Source organism: Anolis sagrei, chromosome 3, assembly GCF_037176765.1.
Source record: "Anolis sagrei isolate rAnoSag1 chromosome 3, rAnoSag1.mat, whole genome shotgun sequence".
Classification (NCBI taxonomy): Eukaryota; Metazoa; Chordata; class Lepidosauria; order Squamata; family Dactyloidae; genus Anolis; species Anolis sagrei.
Genome location: NC_090023.1, coordinates 157,774,820 through 157,799,645, shown reverse-complemented (window position 1 = coordinate 157,799,645; position 24,826 = coordinate 157,774,820). Strand labels below are relative to the sequence as shown.

At 39.4% G+C, this 24,826-nt stretch overlaps 1 protein-coding gene across 1 annotated transcript in view; it reads right to left on the bottom strand.

Moving 5' to 3' along the window:
• The window catches only part of NRG3 (neuregulin 3), an 830,553-nt gene that overhangs the window by 17,297 nt on the left and 788,430 nt on the right, over positions 1-24,826 (bottom strand). The window contains exons 5-6 of the mRNA XM_060769009.2: positions 23,441-23,543; positions 14,438-14,564 (exon numbers count right to left, since the gene is read on the bottom strand). Of these exons, the coding sequence (XP_060624992.2) occupies positions 14,438-14,564; positions 23,441-23,543 (230 nt within the window). The remainder of the gene's footprint in view (positions 1-14,437; positions 14,565-23,440; positions 23,544-24,826) is intronic.

Genomic DNA, 24,826 nt, shown 5'->3' with positions numbered 1-24,826 from the left:
TAACGAATTACGAATTAACGAAACGAAACCGCCCAGCCCTAGTAAGCAAACAGTATTTTGGTGCCCCCCCCCCACCACCACCAATCACTGATATATATATTCTGTTCATCGTAGGAGTTCTGTGTGCCATATTTGGTTCAATTCCATCAATGGTGGAGTTCACAATGCTCTTTGATTGTATTTATTTATTTATTTATTTATTTATTTACTTTATTTGTATACCGCTCTTCTCAGCCCTTAGGCGACTCAGAGCGGTTTACAACAGTTTAAGATATATACAGAATACAAAATCATTATGCATTTAAAAACAATTACTAGTATTATATTGCATTACATTACAATATTATAAATATTATATGTATATACAATATATTATATTATAACATATTATTAGAATAGCACAGGAGACAAGGTGGAACTGTCCCCTGGCCCCTCTTTCTTCGCTCTGGCCCAGAGCGGCAGTTGGTGCTGGGGGGAGGGGTCCCCAACGGATGGCAAATGCAGGAGACAAGATGGTGCTGTAGGTGAACTATAGGTGAACTATACATCCCAGTACTACAACTCGCATATGTCAAGGTCTATTTTCCTCCAAGAGCACCTCAAGAGCACCCCTGAGCAAAATCAACTATACTGCAAATGCTTACTTTGCGTAATGGGTTGAGCTGCCCCTGTATGCAGGCAATGAGAATTAGGAGCAAAGAACAACTGTGCTTGGGCACAGAGATGGGTCAAGTTAACAACAGTTAAAAATTGCTTAAAACACGAGTTGGCTAAAAACCTGTATCTAAAATAGGGAATTGTCTAATCCTGGCTTCCTCAGAAAGAAACTTTGCAACCACCAAGGTCACATGGGGAAAGTTGTCACTAAATAGAACCGTCACATAAAGTTTCACTGAACTTCCTTAGTAGGGGTTGATTATGTCTGCTCGGGCCTGTTCATAGAAACTGCATGACAGTTTAATAATTTAAAAATGTCAGAAATACTATTAGGCCCAAACCAGAAAGAATGAGAAGATACTTGGGCATTTTAATACTCATCTAGATGTGATGTAATGCTATTTCAGGAATGTTTTAAGTGTGGCTCATAGGGGTTGGTTTGGTCAAAACATGTTCCTGACAATCACCCATTTCTTTATTAAGGGAACACACATAAAATAACACGCAATGAAATAGAATGCAAGAATGACCACATTCTCGCCAGAACAGAGTGAATGGGATGAGTAATAACTGCAACTAAAATGCCTGAATAAACAAGGTATGAATGAAGCCGGACCTCAGCAATGTGATTCCCTGCAAATATGAGGAAAAATAAGGATATAATCCACAGAAATGGGAATAATGGGTTTTAAATAGGGGAATATATCACTATAGATAGATACCATTATGAAGGAAGATCTTTTGTTCAGTTTCTTTTTCAATGAGTCAAACTACACATTTTTGAAATGGGGCAATTCTGTGTCACAAAGGTACATGAATTACATGAAAACCTGGAGTATTTTCTCCCTACTTTTAACTTAAATAAAAGCATTGGCATGGTCTTCATTAAATAATTAGTTGTCACAATGTAAACTGGACCCCGGAGCTTAAAATTTGGTAAAAATTAATAAGAATCAGAAAGCTGCTTTTAGAAAAGGTTCCATTTCAGTCTTGCCTGAGGTGTGTATATGTGCATATTACAATAGAGAAAGGGTTTATAATGTTCCACTAAAGGGTTTCAGTATAATTCTCTTTTAGTTACGAGTATAACAATTTCAGTTCTCTCCACCTCCAGTATAATTTTCCAGTTAAATAATTACACAATTTCTTAAACATGAATTCTTTCATCCTACACATAAAAAAGACCTACACAGAAATTGAATTTTGTTAACTCTCAGACTTTCAATCCCATCTTCACACAAACAGAATATCCATTAAAGTAATCTCTACTGGGTTCACTCCCACTGACCAGTTTGTCCACTGCCTTGGTATAAGATGTGTATTGCAGATTTATTTATTTATTTCATATTGCACAGACAAAAATGTTGGACAACATCCTGTGATACCACTGCTAACAACATTTAGAAGGTTAAACAACAATTCCTTGCATTTTTCGGATTTTAGAAAAGGTTTCCCATTTATTAATGCCCAGACCAAAGGCCATTCTCATTCACGGATTTTAAAAAAGCATTAAAAAGCACATTATAAAGTGAGAGAGAAAACGATATAGGTAAAAGATTACAGTCTTACCTGGAGCACAACTCTCACCTTTAATATCTTATGACTACCTCTCAGCATATGCTCCCTAGCTCTGTCTAAGGCAGGAGCAGTCCAATTCAATTTGGTCTAGAGGGTGATTTGACTATTGTAATTCATATTTGGCACGAGTTTGTTTTTTGTTTTTTTGCACGATAGCCTTGGGAACACCTTTTTACCCAGCACAACACCAGAGTCCAGTAGTATCTAACTACAGCTTTATTTACAAAAGCCTGCACAAAGGGGGAAAAAGGGCATCCCCCCAAAAGCAGTGGAAAGGGTGCTATAAAATAGCAGTAGTCCATATATATAAAGTTCAGTAGTCCAAAACAGCAAGGTACATGGAATCCAAGAAGTCAAGGTCAAAGGCATAAATCCATAAGCATGAAAACAGGAACTTTTCCAAGGAAAAACTCTTACAGGAACATAGGCAAACACAGTTGACTTAAATCATGAGCTTGAGAGCTGAAACGGGAACTTGAATCTGTGGCAATGTTGTCTGCTCTGGAGACATCAAGTAAACATCACTTAATTTAAGCTCAGGTCCAACCAAGAAGACATGAGACATGTCTCAAGGACATCTCACTGAGACTTTTCAAATGCCTAATTAATCTATCCTTTACTACCTCCATGCGGAGACCTAATCTGATATCATGGGAAACCTCCCCATCTTCTGCTGAAGGTCGAGTCCCAAGAGAAACAGACTTTTCCCCGGTTGCTAAGGAACAAACATTGGAATTCCAAACATCCTGTGTCTGAACTGTAACTGCTGGCAATTCTCTAAGATCTAAGGCCTGCAATTCACCCTGATCACACACAGTCTCCCCAATGGGAAATCCAGCATCCCTCTGAGAAATCCCCAGCATCTTTCTGCTGGGCACCAACAGTATTTGCTTTGTATTTGGGCTAATTTGTGTTCTGTGTTCTGAAACACATAATATTGAGGACGTGGGGGGGAGGGGGAGTTGGGGGGGCGGGGAGAGATTTCTCTTTTCACTTCAAACTAGTACTGCACTACAGAGTTTGTTTTTTGAAATATTTTCTTGCCCCATCCCCCCATTCAATTATTGTTGTGTGCCTTTAAGTAATTTCTGATTTAAGGTGAAGCTAAGATGAACCTATCACTGTTTTTTGTATGATTTGTGCAGAAGAGGTTTGCCATTGTCTTTCTTTGAGATAAAGAGGGAGAGACTTGCCCAAGTTCAGTAGGGTTTTATAGATGAGTGCGGGTTTGAACCCTAATTTCTAGTGTCATGGTCCAATGCTAAAACCCCTACATGATGTCTTGTAAAAGCAGTCTTATTTCCAAATCCACAAGATTGGCCTAGCTAGTAGCTCAAACTAAATGATATTATGAGTACAACTTGCCCTCCTTTATGGCATGCTGGGAAATTGTTACATTTTTATAACTACTTATATTTCTTTCTTTATTTACTGGATTTGTATACTGCCTTTCTCAGCCCGTAGGCAACTCAAATTGTAACCAAATTGTGGGTTAGGAATATTACATATTTCAAGCATTTCCTTGTGGAATACCCTGCACTGCTACCTCATGATCTATTCTGGGTGTTGAGGCAATGATGAGATGACTCAGAGTTTATTTTTTACTATAGGTCAAGAGCCCTAAAATCTATTCTAGATACCTCTGAAAAGCCTTTTAAAGTTATTACTTAAAACGTGTAAACACAATATGCATTGGATCTGGAACTATAATTAATTATTCTAAACACAATTTTCTGGATTAAAAACAGCAGATAATGTTTAAAAAAGGAAACCTCAGACTGAATCCCCTGCACACTTGCATTTTAAGAAAAGTATAAGGGTAGTTCCCAGCCCTATATTTAGACTAGTTTTACTATTAGAAAAAGTGAACCAGCTGTTTCTGACAACACCTTTTCAGGATCACAAAGGACAGTGAATTGAGAATGATCAACATCACTAATTATTTATGCTATTACTATTGTATTTTACAACCAGAATTTAGGCTTAGGCCCAAACCAGTTAAAACAAAAAATATTCAGTGGTCCGTTTCATATAATCTCCGAAAACAGAATGAGGGGCGGGTAGGGAACCAAAAGCTCAGCAAAATGGATTAAGAGAGATGGATTTTATAGGCTACTAGAGAGGATAGAATTAAGTCTGCAATATATCTGAGGCAGGGGTCAACCGTGGGGCTCCTGGAAAAGATGGGATTATTTCAGTGTCTTTTTATCCCTCCCTGGCAGCAACAGGGTCCATCCATTTCTTTTTGAAAGTTTCCTAGGTTCCTCTTCCAGAGAGGGCCCTGCTGGGAACTCACTTTCCCAGCAGCACTTACCTGGGGTGGGCATTGAAAAAGACTCGGAGTGCCTCTTGGAGCATGATAGGGATTGAAGTTTTCTCTCTCTCTTTGTTTCTCATACAGTGAAAAACCTGGTTATGTCCATGCTCTGATTGGCTGATAATGGACACAACCAGCAATTACAATTCCCAGAATCGTCTCTTGTGGTTTGCCTTATTTTTTAAAATGTTATAGTTTAAATACAAAAATAATTCTAAAAAATCAATAAATTGGTGCAGTTGTAAATGGGTCTAAAACTGAGGTAGGTTCATGCAGATAGGCATTAAAATGACTGAGGATTGAGCTTTTAAAGTTTCCCATTGTAGACAATGGGTCGAGTCTTTGCTGAATGAAAACGACAACGCCCCTCTGGATTCACGTAACTTCCCGGTAAACAGAATGAGAGGTTAGCCAAAAATTGACCCCAAAATGACATGCCTTTTGGCTGAATTGCACACCTCTACCAGGAATGTGGAGAGATGATTATAGCCATATATGCCTGAATATTGCCAGTTTTATGTGATCAAGTAACTTGGCCGGTTTGGAGTATGACGCACTAAGATTACATAAATGGGAAGAGGCATTTGTTGTTCTGCCTTAGGCAGCAAAACATGTTGACCTGTGCTTCGTGGCACTGGTAAATAATATCTTTATCTGTAAAGCAGAGTTACTACTACTCAAAGCCGATGATATTGGGGTGAATATGTGACTTATTATATGGCAAGTTTCAAATGTCTCCATTATATTAGTAATTTTACAAAGGATAGTTCTCTACCTGGAGTTCTAATAATACAGATGCAAACTGTTGTCTCGTAATTATCCTAAATGGGAAGATAAATAATTCCCATTTTTCTTAATATTTCTATGTGTCCAAGGCACTCTCAGCACTTTCCTCCAACACCACAGCTCAAAAGCATCGATCTTCCTTCGCTCAGCCTTCCCTAAGGTCCAGCTCTCACATCCGTAGGTGACTACAGGGAATACCATGGCTTTGACTAGGCGGATCTTTGTTGCCAGTCTGATGTCTCTACTCTTCACTATTTTATCGAGACTGGACATTGCTCTCCTCCCAAGAAGTAAGTGTCTTCTGATTTCCTGGCCACAGTCTGCATCTGCAGTAATCTTTGCACCTAGAAATACAAAGTCTGTCACGGCCTCCACAGTTTCTCCCTCTATTTTCCATTTGTCAATCATTCTTGTTGCCATAATCTTGGTTTTTGTGACGTTTAGCTGCAACCCGGCTTTTGCACTTTCTTCTTTCACCTTGATTAGAAGGCTCCTCAGCTCCTCCTCGCTTTCGGCCATCAGGGTGGTGTCATCTGCATATCTGAGGTTGTTAATGTTTCTTCCAGCAATTTTCACCCCAGCTTTGCATTCATCCAGCCCCGCACATCGCATGATGTGTTCTGCATACAAGTTAAAAAGGTTGGGTGAGAGGATGCAGCCTTGCCATACGCCTTTCCCAATCTTGAACCAGTCTGTTGTTCCGTGGTCAGTTCTGACTGTTGCTACTTGGTCCTTGTACAGATTCCTCAGGAGAGAGACAAGGTGACTTGGTATGCCCATCCCACCAAGAACTTGCCACAATTTATTATGATCCACACAGTCAAAGGCTTTAGAATAGTCAATGAAGCAGAAGTAGATGTTTTTCTGAAACTCCCTGCCTTTCTCCATTATCCAGCGGATATTGGCAATCTGGTCTCTCGTTCCTCTGCCTTTTCTAAACCCAGCTTGAACATCTGGCAACTCTCGCTCCATGTATTGCTGGAGTCTTCCTTGCAGGATCTTGAGCATTACCTTACTGGCATGAGAAATAAGGGCCACTGTACGGAAGTTGGAGCAGTCCTTCGCATTTCCCTTTTTTGGTATGGGGATATAAGTTGATTTTTTCCAGTCTGATGGCCATTCTTGTGTTTTCCATATTTGCTGGCAAATGGCATGCATCACCTTGACAGCATCATCTTTTAAGATTTTAAACAGTTCAGCTGGGATCCCGTCGTCTCCTGCTGCCTTGTTGTTAGCAATGCTTCTTAAGGCCCATTCAACCTCACTCCTCAGGATGTCTGGTTCTAATTCATTCACCACACCATCATAACTATCCTCAATATTATTATCCTTCCTATACAGATCTTCTGTATAGTCTCGCCACCTTCTCTTGATCTCTTCAGCTTCTGTTAGGTCCCTGCCATCTTTGTTTCTTATCATACCAATTTTTGCCTGAAATTTACCTCCAATGTTTCTAATTTTCTGGAAGAGGTCTCTTGTCCTTCCTATTCTGTTGTCTTCTTCCACTTCCATGCATTGCTTATTTAAAAATAGTTCCTTATCTCTTCTAGCTAACCTCTGGAATTGCGCATTTAACTGGGCATATCTCCTCTTACTATCACTGTTTCCTTTTGCTTTCCTCCTTTCTTGGGCTAATTCCAGTGTCTCAGCAGACAACCATTTTGCCTTCTTGGTTTTCTTTTTCTTTGGAACGTACTTTGTTGCCGTCTCCTGAACAATGTTGTGGACTTCTGTCCATAATTCTTCTGGGACTCTGTTTACTAAATCTAGTCCTTCAAATCTGTTCTTCACTTCCACTGTATATTCGCTAGGAATGTTAGTGAGATCATATCTAACTGGTCTGTGTATTTTCCCTGATCTCTTTAGTTTTATTTTAAATTGAGCAATAAGAAGTTCGTGATCTGAGCTACAGTCAGCCCCAGGTCTTGTTTTCACCGACTGGATGGATGTCCGCCACCTTTGGCTGCAAAGGATGTAGTCAATCTGATTTCGGTGCTGTTTTGATAAAGCCAAGGATGATAAAAACATCAAAATCATCCAGGCATCCCCTGGGCAACATCCTTGCAGATGGCCAGTTCTCTCACACCAGAAGCGACTTGCTCCTGACACGCCAAAAAACCCCCCACTTTTCATGCAAACCACTTTTTACTGACATTTTTGTTCTCTCTCTCTCTCTCTCTCTCTCTCTCTCTCTCACACACACACACACACACACACACACTTCCCATAAATATTTGTGGATGGTTCTGTAAAACTGATGGTCTTTCCCCCCAACTTTCTGAAAGATGTTTTGATAAAGCCAAGATTTTAAAAAATGTGATTCGCTTGCAAAAGCAAAACAACAAAAACAAAAACAATAAAAACAATGTTCATAACTGCACAAATAATTTCTCAAAATATAGTTCATGCCACTGGGATTCCAAACCGCTATATTTTCATCTGGATGTTTTTTTCCATTCCTTGCAGTCTAGTTCAATTGCAGTTTAACCATAAAAAGAGTGAGCAGAGGCTTTGAATACTCAACACCTCAACAACAAATGAGCAGTAGGATTTCTAGAGTCTGACTTTTGGGGTCAGCTGAGGTAAAGGGATCTGTTACATCCAACGTTAATGTAGCTTGCAGTTTTTATAATCAATCTGCAGAAACTTTAGTTGGCATAGAGGTATGTAAGTGAGTGAGAGAAGAGTCAAGGGTCTGCTTTGTTTCTAAGCTGCAGTTGTTCAAACAGCTGAAACATAAATGAGGCTGGTTGAAGTGAAAAACAAATTTGCAATGCATCTGGACAGTGTATTAAAAAGTGACAGGATTAGAGTAATTTCTGTACATTTAAATGTCACTTCCTTTAGGGAAAAGATGGAAAAGGGAATTTGGTTCACAATTTGCCTTGTGTATCAAACCTTTTATATACCGAAATTCAATGTTGAACAGAATTCCAAGCTGAAGAAACAAAAGAAGAAAATCTGTGTGTGTGTGTGTGTGTGTGTATCAGAGGGAGAGTAAAAGACAAAAAGTCCTAATCTGTCATACCATTCCTTTGTAATAATAATTCTAGAAAGGAATAAATGTAATCATTCCAAGCAGGGATGGACAAATGCAATTAGTTGGGGTCAATTTTCTGCCCTGAGCTGCCCAAGGGGAAAGAGATAAAATGAGAAACAAATAAGTTTATTTCTTGTTTTGAAAAATCAACAGTTTTTAATAAGATAGTGTGGGTTAATGATGCACTTCCTCTGAAACATCCTGTTTCCTTAAATTGTATGTAACTGTGACCAATGCTCTTTGGCACTGGCAAATCAGTGCCAAAATACTGTTGAAATGTACACTGCACCACTATTACAGATTCACTCTTGCTGTATAGTGGAACACAAAAACCCTTCTGTTACAATATTGTCATCTTGTGAATTTCCACTGGAGTGGAAATCATCTATCGGACAAATGGCAAGCTATTCAACCTCAGCAGACTGAAAGCCAAAACCAAGGTTACAACAACATCTGTTATAGAACTCCAGTATGCTGATGACAACATCGTCTGTGCGCATTCAGAAGAAGATCTACAAGCCACTCTAAACATCTTTGCAGAAGCATACGAGAAGCTCGGCCTGTCATTGAACATTGAAAAAACCAAGGTGCTGTTCCAGCAGACACCAGCCAACCTCTCTCCAATGCCAGTGATACAGCTTAATGGTGTAACATTAGAAAATGTTGATCATTTCCACTACCTTGGCAGCCACCTCTCCACCAAAGTCAACATCGACACCGAAATACAACATCGCATGAGCTCTGCGAGCGCAAAATTTTTCTGAATGAAGCAGAGAGTGTTTGAGGACTGGGACATCCCTAGGGATACCAAGGTGCTTGTTTATAGAGCTATTGTCCTCCCAACCCTGCTATATGCCTGTGAGATGTGGACTGTCTACAGACATCACATGCAACTCCTGGAACGATTCCATCAGTGCTGCCTCCGGAAAATCCTGCAAATCTCTTGGGAAGACAGGCGGACAAACGTCAGCATGTTGGAAGAAGCAAAGACCACCAGCATTGAAGCAATGGTCCTCCACCATCAACTCCGCTGGACCGGCCACGTAGTCCGGATGCCTGACCACTGTCTCCCAAAGCAGTTGCTCTTCTCCGAACTCAAGAATGGAAAACGGAATGTTGGTGGGCAGGAAAAGAGATTTAAAGATGGGCTCAAAGCCAACCTTAAAAACTCTGGCATAGACACTGAGAACTGGGAAGACCTGGCCCTTGACCGCTCCAGCTGGAGGTCAGCTGTGACCAGCAGTGCTGCAGAATTTGAAGAGGCACAAATGGAGGCCGAAGGGGAGAAGTGTGCCAAGAGGAAGGCGCGTCAAGCCAACCCCAACTGAGACCGCCTTTCACCTGGAAACCAATGCCCTCACTGCGGAAGAAGATGCAGAGCAAGAATAGGGCTCCACAGCCACATACAGACCCAAAAGAATACTGGAAGACAATCCTCCTCGGAAAACGAGGGATCGCCTAAGTAAGTAAGTAAGTATCTTGTGAATAACTGAGGATAGGTGCTGTTTTTACACTGGGAAAAGCATCTAGAAGTAATCATTTGAAACTCGATGTCCCACTCCTTCAAGCTGTAAAAGTTTCATTCATGGGCATCTCATGGTTACACAGATATAGCAATTTCAAATCGGGTCTATCTTTTTGAAATACCCTATTTATTCTTCTAGAGGTATGCTTTGCTGCCTCCAGGCATAGTACCTCAATTGAACTAGTCCTCTCTGACACCATCATAAATTAAAAACAAACATACACATGTAAGAAGAGAAAAACTCATTATAGTTGCTTGAGGAAGCAAGTTATGAGACAGACAACAAAATCTGATTGGAAGTGACTCTGACATATACTTTGAAAACAAAAATAAATATATCTCTGACTAAAAATGAGAGAAGACAGGGAAGAATTAAGGAGTCAAGTTTCAGCAACGGAAGTTTGAGGGAAGGTAAGAGAAAAGACAAAAACAGATTTATTTATTTTAAAAAGAAATCCTTCAAGATTTATAATTTCTTTGCTAAATCTGCAACTGCAAGCTGATCGGTCATCTATTTGGCATTTCAGGAAAAAAAAACCCTAATATTACATATTAATGGAATCAAAGATTTAGTAAGTGGTACTCTAATGATAACACTGAAAAAAGAAACAACTGAACAAAGAAAGTAGTTTAACTTTTAGAGAAACAATTATTGATCAGGATTTTGAATTTCAAATTCAAAGAAGATAAAATTGTGTCAGCTAAATTAATTCCATGTTATGTGGAATGGATACATGGATGCATGAGGTCTTGGGCACTTCAAAAGCTGTTATATTCAGAATGCTAAAACAGGTTTGCCAAATATCCCAAAATAATTTAGTAATATTGACATCTCAGTGCTATGAAACTGTAGGAATATGGCAAAAGGCTCTAGTTTACCAAGATTTGCTCTCCGAGGCACTCAAACAGATCAGAGATTGTAACCCTTCACATTGTGCCCTCAAGAAAAGCCAGTCTGAAATATACATACATGGGGTTTCCCATTGAGATCCATAATATGGTCTGAAGGGATAACTATGATTGCTGCATTTGAGGAAAAGAGATGAAAACTAAAACCTTTTAAGAGAAATACACCCAACATAGTGAGCTTTAATGGACAAATTCATCATATTTTATTTCATACACATTCACTTTCATACATTTGTATTTGTGATAAGAAGGTTATGAATTTTGGTTAAAGCTTATGGAAATGTAATGAAACTATTATGATATGATATGATATGATATGATATGATATGATATGATAGGAGCCCCGGTGGTGCAGTGGTCTAAATTGCTGAGCCATTGAACTTGCTGACTGAAAGGTTGCAGGTTCAAATCTGGGAAGCGGTGTGAGCTCCCACTGTTAGCCCCAGCTTCTGCCAACCTAGCAGTTTGAAAACATGCAAATGTGAGTTATTCAATAGGTACTGCTCCGGCAGGAAGGTAACAGCGCTTAATGCAGTCATGCTGGCCACATGATCTTGGCATCCTAGGCATCCAAAACCAGATGCCCCCAGTATCTGTGGATACTGGGATCCCTTATGTGTGTGTGTTGTAATATTTTGTTTATCGTATTATAAAATATCTTTGGAGCCATGAAGCCACCACCATAATCTTGGTGACCTTTCACCGGTACTCCGTGACATGGAATTTCCTTTGTGCCTTCCTGGCCTTCACCTCAACAAAGGACTCAAGCATCTTTGGAATCAATCCATCTCTATTGATTCCGGGGTAGACTGCACAAAGGATGACCACACCATGAATTGGGCTAACCTTTTATGTCACATAATGGACATAGAAGACTCATAATCACCTGACACTCTTCCTGGAGTTTAGAAGACCCCGCTTTATGTGTCTCGAGGTTGAGACACTGTAATCCATCCATAAAACTATATTCTTCTTTGTTTTTCTTTACCATCCAACCCCCTGCCTGCCATTGAAAAGCTGGAATCTGCATCCAAAGTGGGGAAAGCTCTCTTACTGGCTGCTGGGTGCCGCAGCTCCTCCACATAGAGGGAATCCTCCCAGCTGCTTGTGACATCAGAGCCGGCTCTGCCAATCAGCCTTGGTGGCTTCTGCTTCAACTGCTTCAACTGGTGAGACTTCTTTGGGGAATGCTCATTTTTAGCTTTGGGTCTCACCAGGCACAGAGTCATCAGGCACAGATCTCAGTGTATGCATGTCGGACCTCATTATCTCTGTACTGGACCTTGATATCCACAGTCCAGACCTCACTATCCACAAACTGCTCTAAATTGGGCAATTTCAGGAAGGTATTTGATATTTTTTGCCAGGTTGGGGTTCAGCTGTATTACAAGGTGGAAGCTCTTCAACTCTCCCTGCTCCCCTGTCATAATTGCCCACCCAGCAGGCTCTTCTAGTTCTGCCCCACCAAGGTTTGGCAGCTAGTCTCTTATCCATAATTGTGATCTTGCCACATGAATAGCATCTTTTTGTTCTGGGGTATTGGGGAGAAGACAGGTTTCAAGCATTTAGGAAATAATTTCCCCATGGCTTGTATAAAGGATTTGGAATCTTTTAGCACATGACTTTTCATACAAATAATTTCCAGGGCTCTATAGGAAAGTCAGAATGGCTACAGCAGTCAAACATTTTCATCCAGCAAATGATCAGGCCCTAAACTTCATATTTAGATCATTCTTAAAGAGGAACATAGTGCCTAGTAGTAGGCTCTAGTTTACAGTAATGAGAAGTGGTAAACGGAGCAGAATATTACTATGATGTAATGAATCAAACCAGCTTGGCTGTCTCTGATGACATATCAACTTATTTAAAGCAGGCTAATTTTTCCTGCATGGTTTTGGTTTGAAGGAAAGGTAAAAGCTGTTCTTATCAAGCAATACCTGCCAAAAGTTGCAGCTTATGCTATTATGCAAAGTAACCTTCAAGTAGTAAGCAACCTTCAATTATGAGATAGTAAATTGCAATGCATAATGAATACATCTCATTAATCTTGTCTCTCTGTGAAGGGAAGAGAAAGAGAAATGTACTATCAGCTTCAGTAAAATGAAGCATAGCAAACTGTGAGATGGAGAGGATTCCTGTTTATTGCCCTTGATTTCTGCTATCTGTGCATGTATCCACAGAAGAATCATTGCATTTCTAAGAGGCAAAGCAAGAGCAGTAGCAAAATGAAGATCAAAGTATGTGGAGTGATCTCTCTCTCTCTTTCTCAAGATACCACTTGTGCCGTGGTATTGAGGTTTGCTTGTTTTAATTTTCATCAATAACCTTTTTCCAGAACTTCAGTTCAGAGAGTAAGAACAAACACTAATAATTTTAAGTGCATAAAAGTTTAGAAGAAATATAGGAAAGAATATCAATAAGAACTTTAGGAATTGAAGGTAAATACTAGGCTTGTTTGATCCAAAAAAAAATGGTTCAAAACTCATTTCGGCTGTAGGGGGTGCTGGTGGTTTGATTCTAAAGTCACTTCCTTTAAAAATAATTTTTTTCCAAAACTTTCCGAAACTTCCGAAACAGCTTCGTTAATGGCAGATACACATGTGCAGTAGGAAAAAACAGCACTAGCACTGGGGAAACTTCAGGGCTCTTCCATTCAAGTCATTCCTGACCGAGGGGCTCTTCCACTCCAGGCCTGCCTTGGCTATCAATGCTGAGGAGGAGGCAGCGATGCCCCCTCAGGTGCCAATTGGCTCCCGCCGCCGGGCTTCAGAAGAAGATATGGTCTAAGAATAGATTGTGCTTATTACCCCCATTCAGTCACTTTTGGGATAACAAGGAAGCACCTCTCATCTCCCCCCCTCCCCACTCTCTCTTATGTACTGATTAGCAACAACTCATTACTTTTGGATGTAAGGAGTAATGTATGTTAAGTGCTTCTGAAACACTTGGGGGGGGGGGGTAATAGTGTGAGACTAGGTTCCTGCAGACTAATATCATCTTTTGTTTGGTTCCTATGATCACCATGTCAAACTGTGTTCACTGGCACATATTATTTTCTGTGGTAAAAGGAACTGGAGAAGGATAATGCCACTAAAACTGATGGCTCCCATGACTCCAATAATACAGATGAGGAGTTGGACCTAAAGAACTCACCTGAGGTCGCCTACTGAGTGGATTCTGTGGTGAGTTCTGAATGAAGATATGCCCCTCTTAGTCACATGCTTATATTGGTTCTTGCCCAGCTGCCTTACACTTGGAAACCTTCTGCAGAGATAACTTTTAACAGCTATTTTTCATTAGATAATGAACCACTTCCCAAAGGCGTTGAGCTGATTTATTCCATAGTGCTCTGAGATATCCCTCTAGAAATTTTAGACCAGTAGTTAGCATTTATTAGACAGCATTTATTATACCAAACCATGCCAAGACAGAAGAAAGGACTACTTTGCCCTGCTTTAACACATTTTGTTAGAATAGTTATTTCTTTCTTTGGATAGTCCCATAGTGCCACAGGTGCAAATTAGTGGCACATCTGGGCACTGAGGGAGAAGATATAAAACTGAAAACATCACCATCAAACATTTATCCAGACTAATTAAAGGCTGAGCTTGACAAGTTTACTTACATTTTGCAGCTGGACTCGGCTTTGGGTCCTGGGATCTGATTTTGCCATCATGCTGGAAGCATTAAGGCTGTACGTTTTCCCATTCTGTGACTCTTTCAGCTGCTCCTGAATATGTTTTGTGTGTTTTCTACCAAAACAAACAAACAAACAAAACACAAGGATTATTTTTATTACTACCATTATCCTCATCACCACTACCATCACCATCATCCAAATCAAAATACATGATGAATTTTTTTCCTTCCATAGTCAATTATTTTAGTGCAGTTTTTTCTTCCCTATAATGCAATGCCTCCACAGATTAATGTCATCTGTAATATATGACAGCAGTTTCATCTAGGATAATATTATCTATTAGCTCTGAGTTGCCTTCGGGCTGATATGAGCTGGGTAGAAATAATGCAAATAAATAAATAAATATAGATTTGTTGCTGCCAATGGCATGATCGCCCACTGAGGCCAATCTCGAACTGAACTGGGACAACTAGACCAATCTGTATTTCAGCTGGATCTTACTGCATTGGTCCAGATCATATCTGGATCAGTCAGATTTTTTTGTGAAAGATTTGGATCAGTAAAAGAAGCCCAGTGCCATCAAAATGTTGCTAAATAGCACCAGAAAAACCCCTAGATTCCAATGTGGCCCCAAATCCCCAATCTCTCTTCAGTTGTCAAGTCTATGGAAACCAGGCATTCTTGTGCTCTTGTTCTATTACTCTTTTTCTAGGAAGGTAAGTTTTGAAAGTTGCCAGAGTCTATTTACAGTTTATTCATACTCTCCTCTGTATTTCTTTTTTCCCTTAAAAGTACTGAAACATAAATCTCCTTGTACTCCTTCCTGCCTCTTCTTATCCAGTCACATCTGTCATTGTTTATTTCAGTTTGTGCATATTTCTCACAGGATTGTTTCAGTAGCACTTGTATTAGGCGGAGGGGCTCTTCCTTTACTCCTGGGCTCAAATGTGGATCCCAGGATTTGGGTTTTTTTTAAAGATTATGCTTGGTTTGATGTCAGTCTGCTGAAAAGAGTACTAACAAAGCTAAGCCCCATTCAGATATTCAAGAAAGGTAACATAAACATGTTAGTAGATGGAGGATGCTATTCCACATCCCTTGTTATCACACTCTTCATCTGGAGAGCAACAAACTGAAAGTAAGAGCCATCATCACACATATAGTTCCTCCCTGTATAGTGTAGGCTTCCCTTTTCATAAGATTCTGTAATCTCTGGAAGAACTTGGCGAGTGTCACTTCAATCTGAAGAATGGTGAATAAAGGAAGTAAAGCAACTTCCCTCCACTTTATATCCCAGCCTGCCTTTGCTTTTAAAAGCAAAAAAATCCATAATAGTTTATCAAAGATCCAGTAGTCTTTTGACCAAGATCCAGTGTTCTTCCTCTATGGGCCTTTTCACTCTACACCAGTGTTTCTCAACCTGGGGGTCGGGACCCCTAGGGGAGTCGTGAGGGGGTGTCAGAGGGGTCGCCAACAGCCGTCAGAAAACACAGTCTTTTCTGTTGATTATGGGGGTTCTGTGTGGGAAATTTGGCCCAATTCTATCACTGGTGGGGTTCAGAATGCTCTTTGATTGTAGGTGAACTGTAAATTGCAACAACTGCAACTCCAAAATGTCAAGGTCTATTTTCCCCAAACTTCACCAGTATTCACATTTGGGTATATTGAGTATTGATGCCAAATTTGGTCATCAGTGTTTGAGTTCACAGTGCTCTCTGGGTATAGATAAACTACAACTCAAAAACTCAAGGTTGGTGCCCACTAAACCCTTCCAGTATTTTCTGTTGGTCATGTGGGTTTTGTGTAGCCAAGTTTGGTTCAATTCCATCCTTGGTGGAGTTCCAAATGCTCTTTAATAGTAGGTGAACTATCAATCCCAGCAACTACAACTCCCAAATGACCAAATCAATAACCCTCTCCCCCCCTCCCAACCACACCAGTATTCAAATTTGGTCATATCAAATTTTGGTCTTATTGTTAATGTTGCATTATTGTATTGTCCATGTTTATTTTAATTGCTTGTATTGTTGTTATTATTGCTTGTATTGTTGTATTTGGGCTTGGCCTCATGTAAGTCGCACTGAGTCCCTTGGGGAGATGGTAGCGGGGTACAAATAAAGTGTTGTTATTATTATTATTATTATTATTATTATTATTATTATTATATCAGGTATTTGTGCCAAATTGGTCCAGTGAATGAAAACACATCCCACATATCAGATGTTTACATTACAATTCAGAACAGTAGAAAAATTATAGTTCTGAAGTAGCAACAAAAATAATGATTGAGGGTCACCACAACATAAGGAACTGTATTAAGGGTCGTGGCATTAGGAAGATTGAGAAACACTGCTCTACACAGTTATGATTCCACTTAGTAAAATTGTTCTGTCCTATTGAATCCTGGGATTTTCAATATAGCAGTAGTATTTTAATTTCTTAGACAATTTCTTAGACAAGGGAGTTCTAGTGCCTCATCTACAAACTACAATCCACAGGATTCCACGTTGCTATAATTAGGTAGTGTGAAAGGGCCCCAGACTGACCTAGTCTTCAGGGTTGGTCTAGTGATCTCTCCTTCACTGGAGAATTGAGAAGCAGACAGCAATTCTCCCTCTGAAGCCCTTTCTGAAACATTATCCAAAGGGGAAGGAACTATTGATGTCACATGGGATTACAAAGGGGAAGGGAGAAATAACTCCTTGTACTAGCAGCTACGGAGCCCCGGTGGCACAGTGGGTTAAAGCACTGAGCTGCTGAGCTTGTTGATCGCAAGGTCACAGGTTCGATTCCAGGGAGCGGCGAGAGCTTCCGCTGTCAGCCCTGGCTTCTGCCAACCTAGCAGTTTGAAAACATGCAAATGTGAGTAGATCAATAGGTACTGCTCCGGCACCTTGGAGGTGTCTACGGACAACGCTGGCTCTTCGGCTTAGAAATGGAGATGAGCACCACACCCCAGAGTCAGACATGACTGGACTTAATGTCAGGGGACTACCTTTACCTTTACTAGCAGCTAAGTAGTAGTTTCAGCCTTAATCACTTATCCACAAAAGTCTCAAAATGTGAAAGGCACATTCTTATCCAAAATTAATATACACCATCTACACTTTTCTGGTTAATAGAATAAAAATTATGTCTTTCACTTTATGCCTAGAATGACTGAGATATTTTTTGTCTCTAACCAAAACCCAGAATCACATAATAGTTCTCTTCCAATAATTTTTTCATCAGATTACACCATAAGAGAAACCAAGTCACAAATGAATAGAATCATATTTGGACTGGGTTTGGGGTGGGGGGCAGTTTCAGTGACAGTGAGCAATGCATCTTTCTATGATTGCAGAATGTAAAATATTTGTACCAGTGAAAGACATAATTAAAATGTATGTCAAATGCACATTTCAAACAACCCCCATGAATCAATGTGACTCTCCCTCCCCATTCTTCTTAAATAGATGTCTGTAATAAAACTCCCTAAATAAATATATTCTGCAGCTGTTTTTATGCTTTGATGTTGAATTCATTATAACATTGAAACAGTAAATCTTGTTGAACATTCATTTGATCTGCCCATGTTTGTTTCTTATTTCTAGTATTGTTAAGCCTTTCAACACATTACTCCCCATGGTTTGATGTAAATAATATTATGACACAGACAAAATAAATTTTAGGTAGATTTCATGGCTGTTAAAAGTATGATCCTAAGCATATTTATAGAAATGAGCTCTACTAATGTGATAAATTTAACACAGAAATGTATCAAGGATATGAGATATAACTAAGCTTCTTTTTAATGTAGCCAAACATTGCAATGTACCTATACCACTTATGTTTCCAGAAGCAAGAAGCAAGAGGAGCTTATGTGTTCCTTTTTAATTTTACAACATTCAATTTTTATCTGACATAATAAAAGCAAAAATGAATAAAAACAACAGCAGCAGGTTTTTAAAAATAAGAATAAATCCACAAAGTCTTTATTGATTGGAGAACCATACAAAAAAGCTTGTTGTTGTTATTCATTCGTTCAGTCGTCTCTGACTCTTCGTGACCTCATGGACCAGCCCACGCCAGAGCTCCCTGTTGGCCGTCACCACCCCCAGCTCCTTCAAGGTCAGTCCAGTCGCTTCAAGGATGCCATCCATCCATGTTGCCCTTGGTCGGCCCCTCTTCCTTTTACCTTCCACTTTCCTCAGCATAATTGTCTTCTCTAGGCTTTGCTGTCTCCTCATGATGTGGCCAAAGTACTTCACCTTTGTCTCTAGTATTCTTCCCTCCAATGAGCAGTCGGGCTTTACTTCCTGGAGGATGGACTGGTTGGATCTTCTCGCAGTCCAAGGCACTCTCAGAACTTTCCTCCAACACCACAGTTCAAAAGCATCTATCTTCCTTCGCTCAGCCTTCCCTAAGGTCCAGCTCTCACATCCGTAGGTTACTACAGGGAATACCATGGCTTTGTTGTCCACGAGGACTCCAATATCTTTTTCACACGTACTTCTCTCGAGCCAGGCATTGTCCCTCATTCTGTATCTTTGTATTTCGTTTTTCCTGCCAAAGTGGAGTATCTTGAATTTGTCACTGTTGAACTTCATTTTGTTAGTTTTGGCCCATCTCTCTAATCTGTCAAGATCATTTTGAATCCTGCTCCTGTCCTCTGGAGTATTGGCTATCCCTCCCAATTTGTTGCCATCTGCCAACTTGATGATCATGCCTTCTAGCTTTTCATCTAAGTCATTAATAAAGATTTTGAATAGGACCAGGCCCAGAACAGAACCCTGCGGCACTCCACTCGTCACTTCTTTATGGCTGGCCACCAAAACAGCCTGACCCACACAAGCAGTACTGCTCTAAGCACAAGGTAAATCCTACTGTTTTCCTCATCAAATTAGGAAGACAGAATCAGTAGAATTTAGGGTTTTCACAACTAAATTGGTTTTCTAAGGAATATTTTCCCATACTAAATTGTCATAAAATGCACATGAGTTGAAAAACTAGAAAAAGCTGGAAACAGTTTGGATAATGTGACTGTACTTAAATGTCATCGATAAATTAAAAGCTTTCTGGTTTGGGGAAAAACAAAACAAATTTGCTTTCTGTTTACCATTTACTGCATATGTTAGAGGAACACCTGTAAAAATGATAGCAATGCCTTTTGCAGGAAATAATTATATATGCAATGATTACTATAAAATGCCCCATAAACTGTTTTCTCCAAACCCACATTCTCTCTCTTCCCCACCCCCATCTCTCACACACAAACAGTCGGTATTTAATCCTGATTATGCTGCAATTGTTTCTAAATGAATAGTTTAGAAGGACGTCTGCCCATCTACTTTATCTTGTATAGGTACCCGACAGTATGATACAACCCAGTTTTTTTATATATAAAAAAGAGTTTAAGAATCTCTTAAGGAATTTTGTTTATATGACTAAATTTTACAGAGTGACTAACAATTAAGTATCACTTGTAGGCATTTTTGTAAATATGTATGCATGGAATTCCTAGCAAAAGTAAGATTTCAATCTGAATAACACATAGTATAGCCATAATTTTTATAGCATCTCGGACAGAATACTCCATTGATTTTGGTAGGGTTGGAGCTGGTATTGGTAGAGTGGTGTGAGATGAAGAACAAGATGGTTGCTCCTCCCCCTTCCAAGTTCAGAAAGTCAGTTGAATCATTCTCCAAAATTAATGGTGGGATAACATTTTCCAATGCACCTGACCAGCAGATTGGTTTATGTATTTACACTCTCATCTTTTGAGTATATTCTAAGTCAAACAGGACATGTTAGAAATATAACATGAACTAGAAAAGCACAGAAAATTCAGGAACAAATGAGAAGATGTCTACTTATAAATAAGCCCCACTGAATTCAATAGTATGATTTCCGAGAAAGTGGGTGTAAGAGTATACTTCACTTCATTTTATCATCACCAAGTGTTAGTGTTCTAGAATATATAAGTGTGCCCATTCACATTTTATGAATTTATCCCATGATCTCCATAGATACTATCAAGCCAGGAAGCCATAAAACAATGCAATTGTTTAACTTTGCACTGTACTTGTACTTGTTGTGGCTTAGCTTCATTCATTCATAGGTGGCTAGCTACCCATTGAGATATGTAAATTCATTGTTGCTGTCCTAGTTTAAGAACAATTAAAGCAGTGAGCACAAATTGTGGCTGATGAACTGCAGGGATGCAACATGCAAACTTTGATTTTAGTCAGTAAAACAAGTTGTATAAAATATGCAGCCAATCTAAAAAGAATATATTGAAGGTTTTGAGTGTTCAAAAAACACACACTCAAAATTACAGGACTGGGAATCATTTGGACATCCTCGAGTTATACAATGCTTATGGATGACATCCAAGAACACATATTTCCTACTCCAGAACAATTGTCTAACACATTGTCACATACAACAAAGACATAATGGTTATTTCAAAAAGAACAAAAATGTGACCAATGAGTTATCTAGACAGAAATGTATTACAATCAGTGCAAATCTAAGGGAAGTATAGACATGTTCCTACCCCCCCCCCCCCCGGTGTGTGTGTGTGTGTGTGTGTGTGTGTGTGTGTGAGAGAGAGAGAGAGAGAGAGAGAAATGTGGATTGAACATAAACTAGTCAAGAGTCTAAAATACACAGTTAACATAATCTGGGGCTGATTCATAAGCATTGTTGAATTGGACCAGTGCCAGTCCCCTCTTGAGCCATTGCAGTGGTGGAAATAGAGCCTAAATTGTCCATACTAATTGGATAATCACTCTTAACCTGTGCTGTATTTTTTTCCCTGTGGAAGCTCCAGAGAACTCCTAGCCATCACCAGGGACCTTTGCTGACATCAAGGAAGGGGCTTTTGGTGAGGACAGCAAATCCATTGGCAATTGTAAGGAGCTTTCTGGAGCTCTCAGGAGCTCCACAGCCACAAGACAAAAAAGGGGAGAGTGGCATTAGCCCATGAAGACAGTCCAGTTGCCCACACTAACTACAAAATATGGAACTCCTCCAGCTTTTGAATGCGACTCCAAAACATTCCTAATATTACAGACAATGTCTTTAGACATTGTGTGAAGAGCTTCTGAGCCAATTTGGGGTTTCTAGCCAGTATAGACAAGCTCAAAGTTAAGAATTGTTTAATCAATGGAATTTGAGCACAAGCAGAGGTCAACTTATTCATTGGAGACAGTGGGGAGTATGTGACAAGTCTTGGTGAAGCAATATAACTTAATAACATTACAAATATTGGTGGATTCCATCTTCCAGCCAAGCCACTGGTCATAAATTATGGTAGATGGGGTCAGAAAGCATCTACAAAGGACCTCATCATTAAGGTCTATGGATTCACCATGTATCATGGCGAATCCATTGGGTCACTGCGGGATGCATGGAGAACCTGTTACTCCATACCTCTCTCATACAACTTATCTGGGAACCCATCACATTGGGGGGGGGGGGAGAGAATAACCACCCGGCTTCCCCTCTTTGTCCTGAAGACAACACAGGAAGCCTCCTTTGTTGCCATACGGCATACGCTGCTTGCTTTTCCCTTTCCAAATGGAGCTAGCCAGAACTACGTGTGCATCATGTAATGGGCTCCATCAGGAAAGGGGAGATCAAGCAGCATATGATGGGGAAAGGAATCTGTCAAGCAGCATATGATGGGGAAAGGATGAGGTAGAAAGTCATAGCTTGCTGTGTGTGTGTTGTGCCTTTTAATTATTTATTTATTTATTATTCAAACCTATATGCCGCCACTCCCCTGGGGCTCGGAGTGGCTTACAAGAACAGGCTAAAATCTAACACAATTTAAAAACAACATTGTCACAACATTGTTTCCAGGATATTCAACACTCTTCAACCCAAAACCAGGATCCTGAGAGATGAAAATATTATAATAATAAATTCACATTTCATGTTTTAGAGAGGTCTATTCATAGTTAAGAGCAGAAAATGCTGGTCACAGTTCATGTAAGACCTACTTGTCACAACACCTTACTTGTTGCCCGGTTATTTCAATGTAAAGTGCTAGTTATTATCTATAAAGCCTTACATAGTTTAGGAACAGGCTTTAGATAGACTGCCCATTTACATAGGAGACTATCAATGACCTGAGATGCTCATAAATGATCTTCCCTCAGTCCTGCCAACTTCAGCGATGCAACTGGTGTTGAATGTGGGACTGCCCCAATGCTGCAGTATTTTTGTTCTTAGGGCAAATAAATGCAATCCTTTTGTTTGCAAAGATTTGGGGGTTTTTTTAACATGGAGAACTGAAAGCTTTTAAGGAAAGAGTATTCAGAAGCACTCTGTCTTGTATTATTTTAATTTTAAAATACATATTGTTGATAATTTGATTATAATATATATGTTTTGTATGTTTCAACTCTATTGTATATAAATTTATATGCTTTCTCAAGTCCCTGTTTTGAAGGAAAACCAGGGTTTAATACAAGAAGCCCCCATTCTTTTGACAGGTTAGAGACTGGACCACTGCCAGAAAGTAAAATTGGTTGAAAAGTGGAATTTGGGGAGGGGGTTGCTAATGCAGTACTATCTTCCACCAAATTGACTGATAGAAAAACAGGTACAGCAAGCCAAAAAAACAGCATAAGTGAATGACAGATCAGACTAGAGGTTAAAAATACACAACATGGCTATAATTTAGTTCTGTTAAAACATCAAAACATCCAAAAACAAGTCAGTGAAAATTGAGGGATGTCTGTAATAATTACAACAAAAACAATTAGTACTACCAGCAAAACACAGGTAGGAGTCTTATGAGTGAAGATGCAATAGATATTTGTTGTATACTTACTTGTCCTGCAACATTGTGAAGGAAAGAATAAGTATGGAAATTCCCTTATTATTTCCACTTGCTTCATGATAATGCCATGGATTGAATAAGCAGTGGAGAAGAAACAACAATGAACTGAAAAGGGGCAGAAGGGGACAAGACATGGACTAGACAAAGGCTCTTACTTTGTTTTGAAGTAGAATGCTGCACAGATCATGCCCACTATGACTATGCCAAAGACGATACAGGATATAGACAGCACCTGCCGCTGGTAAACCTCTTCGCTCTCTGTGGACAGTAAAATTGAGAATTATGGCAACATTAAACAGCAACATCTGGAAATATTGGAATGTGTTGAGATGTGTAAATGAAAATTAAACAATGTTCTAATGAGCACAGGTGGTGCCTCGAATTTGGCCTTTGGTCAGGAATAATTGGCTTTGTGTTCCAAGAGATAGGAAACTGCAATCTGAAACAATATTGCTGCGTTGGATTCTCTTCTAGATTCCCATCATGCCTAATAGCATTCTCTGATGATCAGATGCCTTCAGATTGTTTGTTTGTGCATCTCCTATTTATTTGTGGGCAGGGAAACTTGTGGTGTGAATATACCATATCACCCTAACATAAGCAGCCCCACAGTTTACAAGGAAATGAAATTTTGAAAAAGAAGTTTACTAATAATCCATGGTCCCACTCTGTCACTCCTCAAATTCCTTGTTCTTTGAAACTTTCCCCCAAGAAATGAAATTCCCACAAGATTTTCTTCAAACAGTTTCAGTGAACCTATGAGAAATTTATTATGAACACCAAGAGTATTCAGCCTAAGTGATAATTACTCTGTTCTTCAGAAAGTGATTTAAATAATATCAAGGGGACAAAACAGAAGGAGCAGAAGTCTTCTTCTTAAACCTTCCTGAGTATCACTTATTAAGCTTTATGGGCCTCCCTGGAATTCAGCCATTCCCTTTCTCCACTTTAAAATACAAGGTGATGGTTGTTTTTCTTTCTGACTATATGGAGTTCTTATCCCTAGACTCCACTGTGTACCCTGTATTCCTGGCATACAAACAACATCAAACATTGAAAAAATTTACAGTGCTGAAAGAAAAGAACACAATCAAACCAAAAAGAAACTGTTCCAATTGGATAGAGTTGGATGAAAGCCAAAAGTGTGCCATTCTTTCCTGCATAGAACATTACCTTCTTGGGAGCTGAATTGTATTTTTTATTATTTTATTTTTGAAAATAATATCCTTTGAAAACATAATTATCACATGCCCAAAAGAGATAGAAAGGGAGATAACTAATCCAAGGTAATATGTGGAAGATGACTGAACAATAAATCAAACACACAGAGCATTGTACAAATTAATTTCCAATGTGGTATATTTTAACGTTAAGTACTTTCTTAATTCATTGGCTAAAAAAAAAATGCTAGACCATATTGCTAATAGTCAATATATGACAAAATAATTTTGAGTAATAACGTAAAGGAAACAATAACGTTCAAAAGTGTGGTGGACAGCCTTAGTTGATCTGCTTGGGAGATCCGTTTACACATCTATTCC